General features: G+C 46.8%; 1 protein-coding gene across 6 annotated transcripts in view; it reads right to left on the bottom strand.

Annotated features, from left to right (window-relative positions):
* Positions 1–13,671, bottom strand: part of NSD2 (nuclear receptor binding SET domain protein 2) — a 111,313-nt gene that overhangs the window by 50,493 nt on the left and 47,149 nt on the right. For all 6 annotated transcript variants that reach the window (XM_054554904.2, XM_024246460.3, XM_002814508.6 and 3 more), the window contains exons 4-5: positions 13,417–13,583; positions 11,807–12,289 (exon numbers count right to left, since the gene is read on the bottom strand). In XM_054554904.2, the coding sequence (XP_054410879.1) occupies positions 11,807–12,289; positions 13,417–13,583 (650 nt within the window). The remainder of the gene's footprint in view (positions 1–11,806; positions 12,290–13,416; positions 13,584–13,671) is intronic.

Raw genomic sequence — 13,671 nt, 5'->3', positions numbered from 1 at the left:
CTCACTGGGCAGCACCTACCCTCGTCTTTCAGGTACAGGCCCTGGGCAGGGGTGAAGGCGCACACCAAGGAGTGCGAGCTGGCTTCTGTCACAGCCCAGGCCAGCACACAGAGACAACCTTGCACAGCCAAGAGATGAGGCTTCCCTACCCTCCAGCCACACCAGGGCTGCCAGCATCAGCACCCGGAGCATGTTAGAAATGCAGACTCCCAGGCCCCACCCCAACCTGCCTACCAGGAATCTGCACTTTCACAAGGTCTCTAGGATGATCCACAGACACACTGAAGTCTGATCCTGGGGACTTGGCTGCACCTGGTAATAACCTGGGGGTTTGAAATCCCATGGTGCGTAGGTCCCACCCAAGATCAACCCAACCCGGCGGGTCTGGCCTCAGTGATTTAAAGGTTTCCCAGGGGTTGCTAATGTGTCCCCAAGTCTGAGAGCCATGGATCTCGAGAGCAAGGCACAGGGCTGACACACTAATGCCAGCCAGCCAGGTGTAACCCACTACCTGTTTCTGTTCGATATCTGAAAAACATATTTCATGACACAAAAATTACAGGAAATTCAAACAGTGTCCACAAAGTTTTACTGGATGTCAGCCCCACGCATTTGTTCCCATGCTGCCCATGGCTGTCTTCCTGCCACAACAGCAGAGCTGAGCAGTCAGAACAGAGCCCTCACTGCTCACCAGCCCTTTGGAAAGTCTGCTGACTGGCTCGGCACCAACCAGCTCTGATGCTGGCTCCTCTACTGGGTAGTTCTGTGGACTTCGGCAAGTGAAGGCACTGTCTCTACCTCCACTCTGTGAAATGGGGGCAGTAACACTCCACCTGGCAGTGGTAAGGAACCATCAGGTTAATGTTGGCTGGTTACCATTACCACCTGGACCTACCACCTGCCCAGCCAATACAGGTAACCTCTGCCCCCAAACCCAAACCCCTCCTCACAAGACAGTCACCACAGACGGCTTCTTATAGCCTCCCATGGCCCCACCATCTGCCCTCCTGTTGCCTGGATGAGTTATGTGCTCCACTCCCTCTTGTTCTCACCCTGGCCTGGACACCAACCACCACCAATGCCCACCCACCACCTCTCTAGACAACCTGCAGACACCCCCAGCCTAACTGCCGGGGACCTTCCACCTCGAGGACACCTTCTGTAGTTCCGGGTCTGGCTCTGACCTCCAGCACTCCACCAGTGTTCCCTGTGGGATCCCTGTCCCCAGCCCTGCGTATACCTACTCCTGCCACACCCCTCCCAACCCAGCAGGCCCTGCACTGATTGCTGCCATGACCCACTCCATGAGCCCACTCACTCCCAACTCTTCAAGCTCCAAGGGCCTCAGCTCTTCAACCACTGAAAGTTTCTGCACAATGCTTCGGATCCACAACACATCTGCGTCTCATCTCCTCAAACACAGCACATTCCTTCACGGGCCTGCTGCCCTCCCACCCACCTCTGCCCCGGCACCCCATCACCCACCATGACTCCAGAGCCCCCAGTTAGGATGAATCCTAACAGTGTCCTTTACTGCTTCATCAAAGCAGAGTCACAAGCGCCCTGCAGCCACCTCGCCTCACAAGACAGTCACCACAGACGGCTTCTGCGGGGAAGCCAGGAAAGTGTCATCATCATCTTAGGTTAACAGAGCAATGACTCCTCATTAAAGTCTCCGAGCCTCACAGTGAAACTGTATGGTATGATGGTTACGAGTTCTAAAAACACAAAAGCGCATGCTCACACACACAATTAGGGTCAGGTCCCAATTCTCCTACTTCCTGACTGCGTCATCTCACTGAAACCTTGCAACTTTTAAGCTCAGGTTAGCCAGCTATAAAGCAGAGATAATTTATATTTACCTTATAAGGTGATTCTGAGGAGTACTAGATATACTTTTGTACAATAACATACTGGCAAAGTATCTGACATGTGATAAGCACTCAATAGTGGCCACTTCTTTATTCTTAACATATCAAAAACAAGCTGGACACGTGGCTCATGCCTATAATCCCAACATTTTCGGAGGCCTAAGTGGGAAGATCACTTGAGGCCAGGAGTTTGAGACCAGCCTAGGCAACAGAACAAGATCGTGTTTAAAAAATATATATATATTTTTAAATTAGTTGGGTATGGTGGCAAGTGCCTGTAGTCACAGCTACTTGGGAAGTGGAGGTGGAAGCATCACTGCAGCCTAGGAGTTCAGGGCTGCAGTGACCTATGATTGCACCACTGCATTCCAGCCTGGGAAACAGAGTAAGATTCTGTCTCAAAAATAAATAAAAATTTAAAACATACCAAAAAAACATGAAAAACCAAATTTCCACAATCCCACAGCTGACTAAAACATTGCCAACATAATTGGAGACTCTACAAATTAGAGTCTTCAGATTACATTCCCCTCCTTCATCCTACCTGTTCCCTACACGGCCTTTTTTGTTGTTGTTGGGTTTTTTTTTTTTTTTTTTTTTTGAGATAAGAGTCTCATTGCGGCCCAGGCTGGAGTGCAGTGACATGATCTCAGCTCACTGCAACCTCTGCCTCCTGGGTTCAAGCGATTCTCCCACCTTAGCCTCCTGAGTAGCTGGGATTATAGGCATGCGCCATCACACCTGACTACTTTTTGTATTTTTAGTAGAGATGGGGGTTTCACCATGTGGGCCAGGCTGGTCTCAAACTCCTGACCTCAAGTGATCTGCCCGCCATGGCCTCCCAAAGTGCTGGGATTACAGGCGTGAGGCACTGTACCGTGCTCCCCCCAACATCTTTTTAGAGTTTCCTTTTGCTTTCAGGCTTCAGTGAACAATGTTTAGGTATCCACCCTCCAAGACGACCCCCCACCCCTCCGTGAGCCCTGCCTCCTGGAGCTCAAGCCCCCACTACTGCTTACGGCATAGTCAATAACACAGTGCAGAAATGGTTGCATATGACTCCAAGTGTAGGGCATAAAAGATATCCACCTTGCTCTTTCTTGGATCACTTGCTCTGGAGAAAGCCAGCCCCCATCATGTTGTGAGGACACACCAGCAGCCCTGTGGAGGGCCACATGGTGAAGAACCAAGGCCTCCTGCCAGCAGCATGAGTGAGGGGAGGTACCCTGGAAGCAGATCCTCCAGCATCAGTCAAGCCTTAGGATGATGTAGCCCCAGGTAACATCTTAAATGCAACTTCAAGACACCCTAAGGCAGAACCACTAAGCTAAGCGGTTGCCAAATTCCTGGCCCACAGAAACTGTGAGACAGTAAATGCACGTTGTTGTTTTAAGCCACTAAGTTTTGAGGTAACATGTTATGCAACAACAGATAACTAATACCAAGGCATGTAAAAAGAACTGAGACATAAAGCACTGGTTCCAATCTAATGGATGTGTAAAAATTAGGAGCAGGAAAGGTAGAAAAGGCTTTAAAAATTAAAAATTCAGGCCGGTGCAATGGCTCACACCTATAATCCCAGCACTTAGGGGAGCCGAGGTGGGCAGATCACCTGAGGTCAGGTGTTTGAGACCAGCCTAGCCAATATGGTGAAACCCCGTCTCTACTAAAAATACAATTAGCTGGGTGTGGTGGCGTGCACCAGTAGTCCCAGCTACTAGGGAGGCTGAGAGGGGAGGATCGCTTGAACCCGGAAGGCGGAGGTTGCAGTGAGCTGTGATTGTGCCACTGCAATCCAGCCTGGGCAACAGAGTGAGACCCTGTCTCAAAAATAAAAAAAAAAATTAAAAATTCAAGCCAAACCAGTCACGGTGGCTCACACCTGTAATCGCAGCACTTTGGGAGGCCGAGGCGGGCGGATCACAAGGTCAGGAGTTTGAGACCAGCCTGGCCAACATGGTGAAACCCTGTCTCTACTAAAAATACAAAAATTAGCTGGGTGTGGTGGTGGGCATCTGTAATCCCAGCTACTCGGGAGGCTGAGTCAGGAGAATCGTTTGAACCTGGGAGACGGAGGTTGCAGTGAGCCGAGATCATGCCTCTGCACTCCAGCCTGGCAACAGTGCGAGACTACGTCTTAAAAAAAAAAAAAAAAAAGTCAGGCCGAAAAAGCCTGCTAGTGAAAATGCTGCTCCTACTGGAGCCGGCCAGGTGCACTGGCTCATGCCTGTAATCCCAGCACTGTGGGAGGTTGAGGTAGGAGGATCGCTTAAGGCCAGGAGTTTGAGTCCAGATTGGACAACATAGCGAGACCTCATCCCTATAAAAAATAGAAAAGGTAGCCAGGCGTGGTGGCACATGGCTGTAGTCCCAGCTACTAGGGAGGCTGAGGCGGGAGAATCACTTGAGCCTAGGGAGGTCAAGGCTGTGGCAAGCCATGATTGAACCACTGCACTCCAGCCTGGGCGACAGAGTAAGACCCTGTCTCAAAACAAAAACAAAAAATATATATATATATAAAGAAGTACATTTCTTCACTAGTAGGGAGAAAGGAAGCTAGAAAGTGACCTCTAGGCTGGGTGCAGTGGCTCAGGCCTGTAATCCCAGGACTTTGGGAGGCCAAGGCGGGTGGATCACCTGAGGTCAGGAGTTCAAGACCAGCCTGGCCAACATAATGAAACCCCATCTCTACTAAAAATACAAAAATTAGCCGGACGTGGTGGCATGTGCCTGTGGTCTCAGCAACTCGGGAGGCTGAGGCAGGAGAATCGCTTGAACCCGGGGGGAGGAGGTTGCAGTGGGCCAAGGTGGCGCCTTCGCACTCCAGCCTGGGCGACAAAGCAAAACTCCATCTCAAAAAAAAAAAAAAAAAAGAAAATGACCTCTAAAGAGTCAGCAAGTGGCAACAAAAAGTCCTGAGGTCAGCCTTCCATCTAGGGACCCTAGAAAAGGAAGGTCCACAAAGCAGCAAGGAAGCTCCACCTGACTCTATCCCTCAAGGGTTGGCCATTGGTTAACTGACAACCCAACAAAAACCATCCTTGTGTGAACCAGCACTCCTGAAAAAGAAAAAACAATGTAGAAAGACCTAGGTTACAGATGGAAGCAGGGAGGAGCTTCCTCAAGTTTAGAATTGCTTATTACAGAACAGTTAAAGAGCATCCTAATAGTCATTGCTTTTCTGATAATAGAAAATTCCTCAAAACCACCCAGCCAGAGTCCAGTGGAGGGAAGGGAGGCCCCATGGGCCTTACATCAGGAACCAGGGGTGGGCAGGACAGTGTTGGACATTAACACAGAGCTCAATTTTTTGTAGTTTTTGCTTTGACAGGGTCTCGCTGTGTCATCCAAACTGGAGTGCAGTGGCACAATGATGGCTCACTGCAGCCTCGAACTTCCAGGCTCAAGTGGTCCTCCTGCCTCAGCTTCCTGAGTAACTGAGACTACAGGTGTGCACCATCATGCCCCGTTAATTTTCTTGTTTTGTTTTTTTTGTAGAGATGGGAGTCTCACTGTGTTGCCCAGGCTGTTCTCAAACTACCAACCTCAAGCAGCCTGCCCTCCTCGGCCTCCCAAGGTGCTGGGATTACAGGTGTGAGCCACTGCACTCTGCCCAGAACTGTTTTAACTGTACACCTTCAGTTTGGTTTTATATTACTTTTAGTATAGTGCCAATCCAGACTTTCATTTTTGGCACATTTCTTAGCACTAGAAGGATCATCTGAGGTCAATTTGGGTCCCAAAAAGCCAATAGGGTGGTCTTTGGACAGTGGCTTCAATTCTCAGGTACCCACTTTTTTTCACAATTCCAAACTAGTGAACAGGTTGTGGAGACACAGCCGAGCAACATGCCAGAGTGGCGGACGGGGTGGTTCCCACCCGACACCGCCTTACCCTGCTTCCAGGGCCCAAGAGCATACAGCACCTCACCAACCCTGCGCAGGCCTAGCTGTCAAACACTGGAGTGTCCATTCAGAGCTTGCCACTGCACCCTCCCCCAACGTGCCTGAAACGGTGGCTGTCCACACATTGCTGAGTGCTTTATACCATTTTATTTTTATTTTTGGTAGAGATAAGATCTTGCTATGCTGCCCAGGCTGGTCTCAAACTCCCGGCTTCAAGTGATCCTCCCACCTTGTGCCTGGCCTACTTTGTATCATTTTATATCCAACAATGACCACAGCTACTCTATCAGGTGTTAATGGCTCCTCCCTGGATAGACTTCTTGGCTCCTGGAGAGAGGCACATACCTTCACAGCTGCCCACTTACACTTTTTAGATGGATGCAGAAAAAGGAATAAGTTAAACTCAACTGTGGGTATGCGGCCCTTTTCAAACTACACAAGTGATAGAATCTGCATACCCTTCAGCAATTTGTTTCTTCTTTGACATCCAATGAGTTCACTTTAATTGATGTGTAGTTACACTGTAGGAACATACCACAGTCTGTCACTCGGTAACTTTTTGGTTTTGGACACTGTGGTCTCTCTTTGGGTGCAAGGGCAAAATTACTCTAGGGTAAATATCTAGGAGTAAAACTGTAAGAGAAAAAAAGCACATCTTCAATTTCACTAGATATTGCCAAATTTCTCTCAAAACAGGTGTAATAAGTGATGTTTCACCAGCATTGTACGAGGAGTCCCACTGCTGCTCATCTTCTCAATCCCTGGCTTTTCTGAGTTTGATGTCTGCTCACCTGATGACTGTGAAGGACCATCCCACCAGGATCGTAACACACAGCTCCCTGGGCATGGCCGCAGTTGAGCAGCATCTCTTCATGCACTTACTGGCTCTCCAAGAAACTTGCCCTTCTCCTTCAGAATTGTTTCGGCTCTTTACAGAATTTGTCCTTTCACTGTGTTGATGGTGTCCTTGACACATAAGAACTTTTTTTTTTTTTTTTTTTGAGCCAGGGTCTCTGTCACCCAGGCTGAAGTGGTGCAGTGGCTCAAGCAATCCTCCCGCTTCAGCCTCCCAAAGTACTGGGATTACAGGTGTGAGTCACCATGCCTGGCCTAGATTTTCATTTTTACATACATAGTTTCATAGCCTTTACAGCCTGTTATCAGTCTGGCTGATTTAAGAAATCCTTGCCTCTCCCATGGTGACAGCGCTCCTCCCCCATGCTGGCCAAGTTCATAAATCACCAGCGGTCCCAGCACCATGCCCAGTGCAGACATCCCACCCAGCTGGCCTGCAGCCCTTCCCATCCATGTCCACATGCTCAAGAGCCTGCTCTGGGCCCCGTCTTGGGCCATATCACTGCCTTGTGTGAATACTGCTATTTTATTTTTTATGAGACAGAATCTTGCTCTGTCACCCAGGCTGGAGTACAATGGCACAATCCCAGCTCACTGCAACCTCCGCCTATCAGCTTCAAGCAATTCTCCCGCCTCAGCCTCCCGAGTAGCTGGGATTACAGGCGCCTGCCAACATGCCCGACTAATTTCTATATTTTTAGTAGAGATAAGGTTTCATCATGTTGGCCAGGCTAGTCTGGAGCTCCTGACCTCCGGTAATCCGCCTGCCTCGGCCTCCCAAAGGGCTGGGATTACAGGTGTAAGCCACCGCACCTGGCCAAATACTGCTATTTTAAATAAGATAACTTCCTATCTGGTAGAGCAAGTCCTCAGGCCAAGCCTCTCTTCAAATGTGGCCACATCAGCATCCACTTACAAAGGGCAAAGAAATTCCTGTTGGAAGTTGTATTAGAATTATACTGAATTTATAGATTATTAAAGGGAGAATTGACAACTTCAGAAGCTTGAATCTTCCTATATATATCTTTATTGGGGTCTGCTAAAATACCAGTTATTTTTCTCTAAAGTTACATGCATATTTCATAATATTGATTCTTCAGTACCTGACATTTTGGTTTCTATTATCAATGGTATCTTTTTTAACATTACATTTCCTCTTTGATGCTGCACTTGTATGTTAATTTTATATCCACCAATTTTGGTGAACTCTATTAATTCTAGAATATTTTCTGTACATTCTCTTGAGTTTTCTACATAGACTTCTGCAAACAATGACAGCTTTATTTATTCCTTTATAATACTGGCTACTATTTTCTTGGAGACAAAGACTCATTCTATTGTCTAGCCTGCAGTGCAGTAGTGTGATCTCAGCTCACGGCAACCTCTGCCTCCAGGTTCCAGCAATTCTCTTGCCTCCAGGTTCCAGCAATTCTCTTGCCTCGGCCTCCTGAGTAGCTGGGATTACAGGCGCGCATCACCACGCCTGGCTAATTTTTTTTATTTCTAGTAAAGATGAGGTTTCACCATGTTGGCCAGGCTGGTCTCGAACTCCTGACCTCAAGTAATCCACCCACCTCGGCCTCCAAAGTGTTGGGATTACAGGCGTGAGCCACCGCGCCCAGCCTAATATTGGCTACTATTTTCCGTACAACGTTTATTAAATGGTGAAAAATGGTTTCCTGTCTCATTCTTTTTTTTTTTTTTTTTTTTTTTTTTTTTGAGACAGAGTCTTGCTGTGTCACCAAGGCTGGAGTGCAATGGCCTGATTTTGGCTCGCTGCAACCTCCGTCTCCCAGGTTCAACCAATTCTCCTTTCTGAACCTCTCAAGTAGCTGGGATTACAGGCGCTCGCCACCACAGCTGGTAAAATTTTCTATTTTTAGTAGAGACAGGGTTTCACCACGTTGGCCATGCTGGTCTCAAACTCCCGACCTTCATTGATCCACCTGTCTCGGCCTCCCAAAATGCTAGGATTACAGATATGAGCCATTGTGCCTGGCCCTCGTTCATGATTTTAAAGAGAATGCTTTTTTTTTTTTTTTTTCTTTGAGACGGAGTCTCGTTCTGTTGCCAGGCTGGAGTGCAGTGGCACGATCTTGGCTCACTGCAACCTCCGCTTCTTGGGTTCAAGCAATTCTCCTGCCTCAGCCTCCCAAATAGCTAGAAGTACAGGCGAACGCCACCACGCCCAGCTTATTTTTTAAAATTTTGGTAGAGATGGGGTTTCACCATGTTGGCCAAGCTGGTCTTGAAATCCTGACCTCAAGTGATCTACCCGCCTCAGCCTCCCAAAGTGCTGGGATTACAGGTGTGAGCCACCATGCCTGGCCTAAGGAGAATGCTTCTAAAGTTTCATCAGTAATATCCTTGATGAAAGCTTCTGATACATATCCTTAAACAGATTTAGGAAGTTCCCTTTTATTCTTGGTTTACTAACCTTTTATCAATAATTTTTTTGTTTAAGACAGGGTCTCACTCTTTGGCCCAGACTAGAGTGCAATGGCATGATCATGGTTCACCACAGCCTTAAACTTCTGGACTCGAGCAATCCTCTTGCCTCAACCTCCTGAGTAGTTGAGACTACAGGCACATGCCATCACATCTGGCCAATTTGAAAAAAATTTTTTTTTTAGAGACACAGTTTCATGTTGCCCAGGCTGGTCTCAAACTCATGGGCTCAAGTAATCCTCCTGCCTCACCCTCCCAAAGTGCTGGGATGACAGGTGTGAGCTGCCACACTCAGCCTTTCTTTTCTTTTTGAGACAGAGTCTCACTCTGTCACCTAAGCTGGAAAGCTGTGACACAATCACAGCTCACTGTAACCTCAAAACTCCTGGGCTCAAGCAATCCTCCCACCTCAACCTCCCAAGGAGAAAAAAGCAATGAACTTTAATACATGTACCAAATATCACATATACCTCATAAATACAGGGTGTTTACTTAATTAAAAAAAGCAATGAATTTTATCAAATGCTTTTTCTCCCTCTATGGAGATGAGCATTACACAGTAAGTCACAATAATAGCATTCTAACATCAAACCACCCTTGCATTCCTGAGAAAAGCCCTACGGATTACCCAGGCTGGAGTGCAGCGGCATGATTTCAGCTCACTATGGCCTCTGCCTCCCGGTTCAAGTGATTCTCCTGCCTCAGCCTCCTGAGTAGCTGGGATTACAAGCACACACCACCATGCCCAGCTAATTCTTGTATTTTTAGTAGAGACAGGGTTTCACCATGTAGGCCAGACTAGCCTCAAACTCCTAACCTCAGGTGATCTGCCCACCTTAGCCTCCCAATGTGCTGGGATTACAGGCGGGAGCCACCGCGCCCAGCCATGGGTTACTCTTGAAGGCATCACTCAAATGCCTTTCGCTGGCAGAATTTCCAGATCCCATATAGGGACAAAAAAACCATGTCCAGTAGATTCCTTAGAATACCCAGTCACCCATTTATGCATCTCTGCCTGAACTACTCATGGCTCCTTATTGTGCCATGCTGCCTGCCGCAAAATACATGCTGGCTAAAGATTCATGGAAAATTTTTCGAAGACAGACTTTTTTTTTTTTTTTTGAGATAGAGTCTCATTCTGTCGCCAAGCTGGAGTGCAGTGGTGCAATCTCGGCTCACTGCAACCTCCGACTCCCTGGTTCAAGCAATTTTCCTGCCTCAGCCTCCTGAGAAGCTGGGATTACAGGCATGCGTCACCATGCCCAGCTAATTTTTTTTGTATTTTTAGTAGAGACGGGGTTTCACCATGTTGGCCAGGATTGTATCAAATTCCTGACCTCGTGATCCACCCACCTCAGCTTCCCAAAATGCTGGGATTACAGGTGTGAGCCACTGTGCCTGGCCGACACTATTGTTTTTGATACCTTTAATCACCACATAGATTTAGACTACTGAATGGAAAATTCCTATGGCAGTAAAATTAAAATGAACACTTAAAAAAAAGCCTTTTAAGCATGAGACTATGATCCACTCCAAGTAACATAACCAAAAGTGGGAAGTAGGGAACCCAACTCCTTCAGTTCTTTACAGCCTTTATTATGTACTAACAGACTGTGTATTTTATGCAAACAATTAAGAAAATTATATAGGCCGAGCGCGGTGGCTCACGCCTGTAATCCCAGCACTTTGGGAGGCTGAGGTGGGCGGATCACCTGAGGTCAGGAGTTCGAGACCAGCCTGACCAATATGGAGAAACCTTGTCTCTACTAAAAATACAAAATTAGCCAGGCATGGTGGTGCATGCCTGTAATCCCAGCTACTCGGGAGGCTGATGCAGGAGAAGCACTTGAACCCGGGAGGCGGAGGTTGCGGTGAGCCGAGATCGTGCCATTGCACTCCAGCCTGGCAACAAGAGTGAACTCCATCTCAAAAAAAAAAAAAAAAAAACAGAAAAAAGAAAATTATATAAATATCTTAATCACATTGCTACCCTTTTAAATGTCAGGGAAATAAATCAACACCCTCAGTGCCAGTGGACACAATGAGCTTTACAGATGAGCATATCCTGCACTGGAAGCTTCAGAACAGACTGCTGGAGAAAATGCTAACCTGGAGTCACACATTAAGGACATGGCCACACGCTTCAAGCAAAGCGCAGCCTGATGAGACCCACTTCCCTCTGTTCTAGTGTTTTTTTTTTTTTTTTGAGACACAGTCTCGCTCTGTTGTTACTCAGGCTACAGTGCAGTGATGCCATCACGACTCACTGCAAACCCCACCTTCAGGACTCAAGGGATCCTCCTGCCTCAGTCTCCCAAGCAGCTGGGACTACAGGCATGTGCCACCACACCCGGCTAATTTTTGTAGAGATGGGTTTTCACCATGTTGCCCAGGCTGGTCTCAAACTCCTGAGCTGAAGCAATCCTCCCGCCTTGGCCTCCCAAAGTACTGAAATTACAGGCATGAACCACTGTGCCTGGCCTGCTCTCGGTATCTTCTTATCCACATTAGGAAGGATATTTTAGGAACCCAGAGTGCAAGTCAAGTATCTTTTCCCTCAAGGGTCAGAATGGCTGTTCCCTAATAATACTTATTTATTAGATCTAAAATCTATGCAAGGCTCACGTTAGATTCTCCTGATAATGCTGAGAAACAGATGATTCTGCACTGAAGGGATGTTCCTCAAATTCTGAAACTTGCTAGCATGAAACACAACTTAGTACTGACCTCATCCCTGTGTTTTTGACAGAAGACCAAAAACTGGGATGCTGCATCTCCCTTCCTGCTTCGTGGCATGGAGACTGTGGTCTTCTTCCTCCCAAGAGGAGACCCTACTCCTCTTCTGGGGTCAGCCTCTGCTGTCTTTTGAGGAGTACTCTTCCCTATGTCGGGGTGACTCTCCAGGGTCTCTGCAGAGCTACACAGTTTGGCCCTCCGCCTTCTCTTCATGGGAATGCACTCTTCTCTCACAGACTTGGGGTTTTCAGCAGCTTCTTCACTGACTCCTGAGGATTCTGCCATTTCTCCCAAAGACTCTGCAGCAATGCCAGCCTCCTTGGCTACTTGAGGGTTGAGATGAAGCTGGTCCCCCACATAGAGAAAGGTGAACTTGGCTTTCCGCTCCTCCACTGACATGCTTGCAGCTTCTTCTGCTTGAACAATGCCCATTTCCCACTGGGCCCTCAATTTCCCTGAAATTGGTTTCAATAGCTGGGGAAAAAAAAAAAAAAAGAGACACTGTAAGTTTCACTACACAAACATAAAAGTTAACTACTTTTCCTAGGCACATGATTCATGCCTATAATCCCAGCACTTAGGGATGTCAAGGCAGATGGATCACTTGAGGCCAGGAGTTTAAGACCAGCCTGGTCAACGTGGCAAAACCCCATCTCTACTAAAATACAAAAGATAAGCCAGGCATGGTAGTGCATGCCTGTGGTCCCAGCTACTAGGGAGGCTGAGACACGAGAATCACTTGAACTGGGAGGCGGCGGATGTGGTAACCCGAGACCACGCCACTGCACTCTAGCCTGGGGTGACAGAGCAAGACCCTGTCTCAAAAAAAAAAAAAAAAGAATACTTTTACATTTTCACATAATTTTAGAAATAAAAAACTTGGCCAGCGTGGTGGTTCCCACCTGTAATCCCAGCACCTGTGGAGGCCGAGGCAGACACATCACCTGAGGTCAGGAGTTCAAGACCAGTCTGGCCAACCTGGTGAAACCCTGTCTCTACTAAGAATACAAAAATTAGCCAGGCGTGGTGGCAGGCACCTGTAATTCCAGCTACTTGGGAGGCTGAGGCAGGAGAATCGCTTGAACCCGGCGGGGCAGAGGACACAATGAGCCAAGATCATGCCATTACACTCCAGCCTGGGCGACAAGAGTGAAACTCCATCTCAAAAAAATTTTAAAAAAAATAGAAAACAGAAATAAAAAACTTATAAAACCAATTTTAGAATTCAGCCCAACATAATACCTTTATTGTTTCTTTAAACCAGAAATCAATTCCTATCACATTACATTAATATAATCCCTCTGTGTGTGTGTGTGTGTGTGTATATACATATATATTTGTACATATATATGTAAATACAAATTCTAAAACAAGTTATCTCTGAGAGTCATCAAATGAGCAAAAAAAAATAATAAGTTGTGTCTCTAAAAAAACTTTATCATATTGTAACATGGCATTCTTGGGCAAAAGTCAACAATGAAAGAGACTGTTAAGCCATTACAATATTTCAAGCAAGTATAAGTTCAAAACAAAAATAAGTTAACTTAAAGAATAGAAATTAAATTTCTGGTCTAAAAGTAGACTGAAGGGTCATCTATCACCTTAATTTTCTCAGCTTTCGTGGGTGCCTGCTTGGCACTTTCCTGGCATAATTTTTCAAACTGTCCTTCTCCTTCAAAAGCTACGAGGCTCTTCTCAAATATCCAAGCTCTTTCTGGGGCGTCACCAAAGAACTGTACGTGATACTGGCGTGCACTCTTTTTCTGACCTAGTTTTTAAAATAAAATGTTAGAGAATGAAAGTTAGAATCTGGGATGAAACTAGTCAAATCTACTGCTATTTTGCAGTTGTTTTCC

This window comes from Pongo abelii, chromosome 3, assembly GCF_028885655.2.
Source record: "Pongo abelii isolate AG06213 chromosome 3, NHGRI_mPonAbe1-v2.0_pri, whole genome shotgun sequence".
Classification (NCBI taxonomy): domain Eukaryota; kingdom Metazoa; phylum Chordata; class Mammalia; order Primates; family Hominidae; genus Pongo; species Pongo abelii.
The sequence above is the reverse complement of the archived record's forward strand: the minus strand, read 5'-3'. Positions and strand labels throughout refer to the sequence as shown.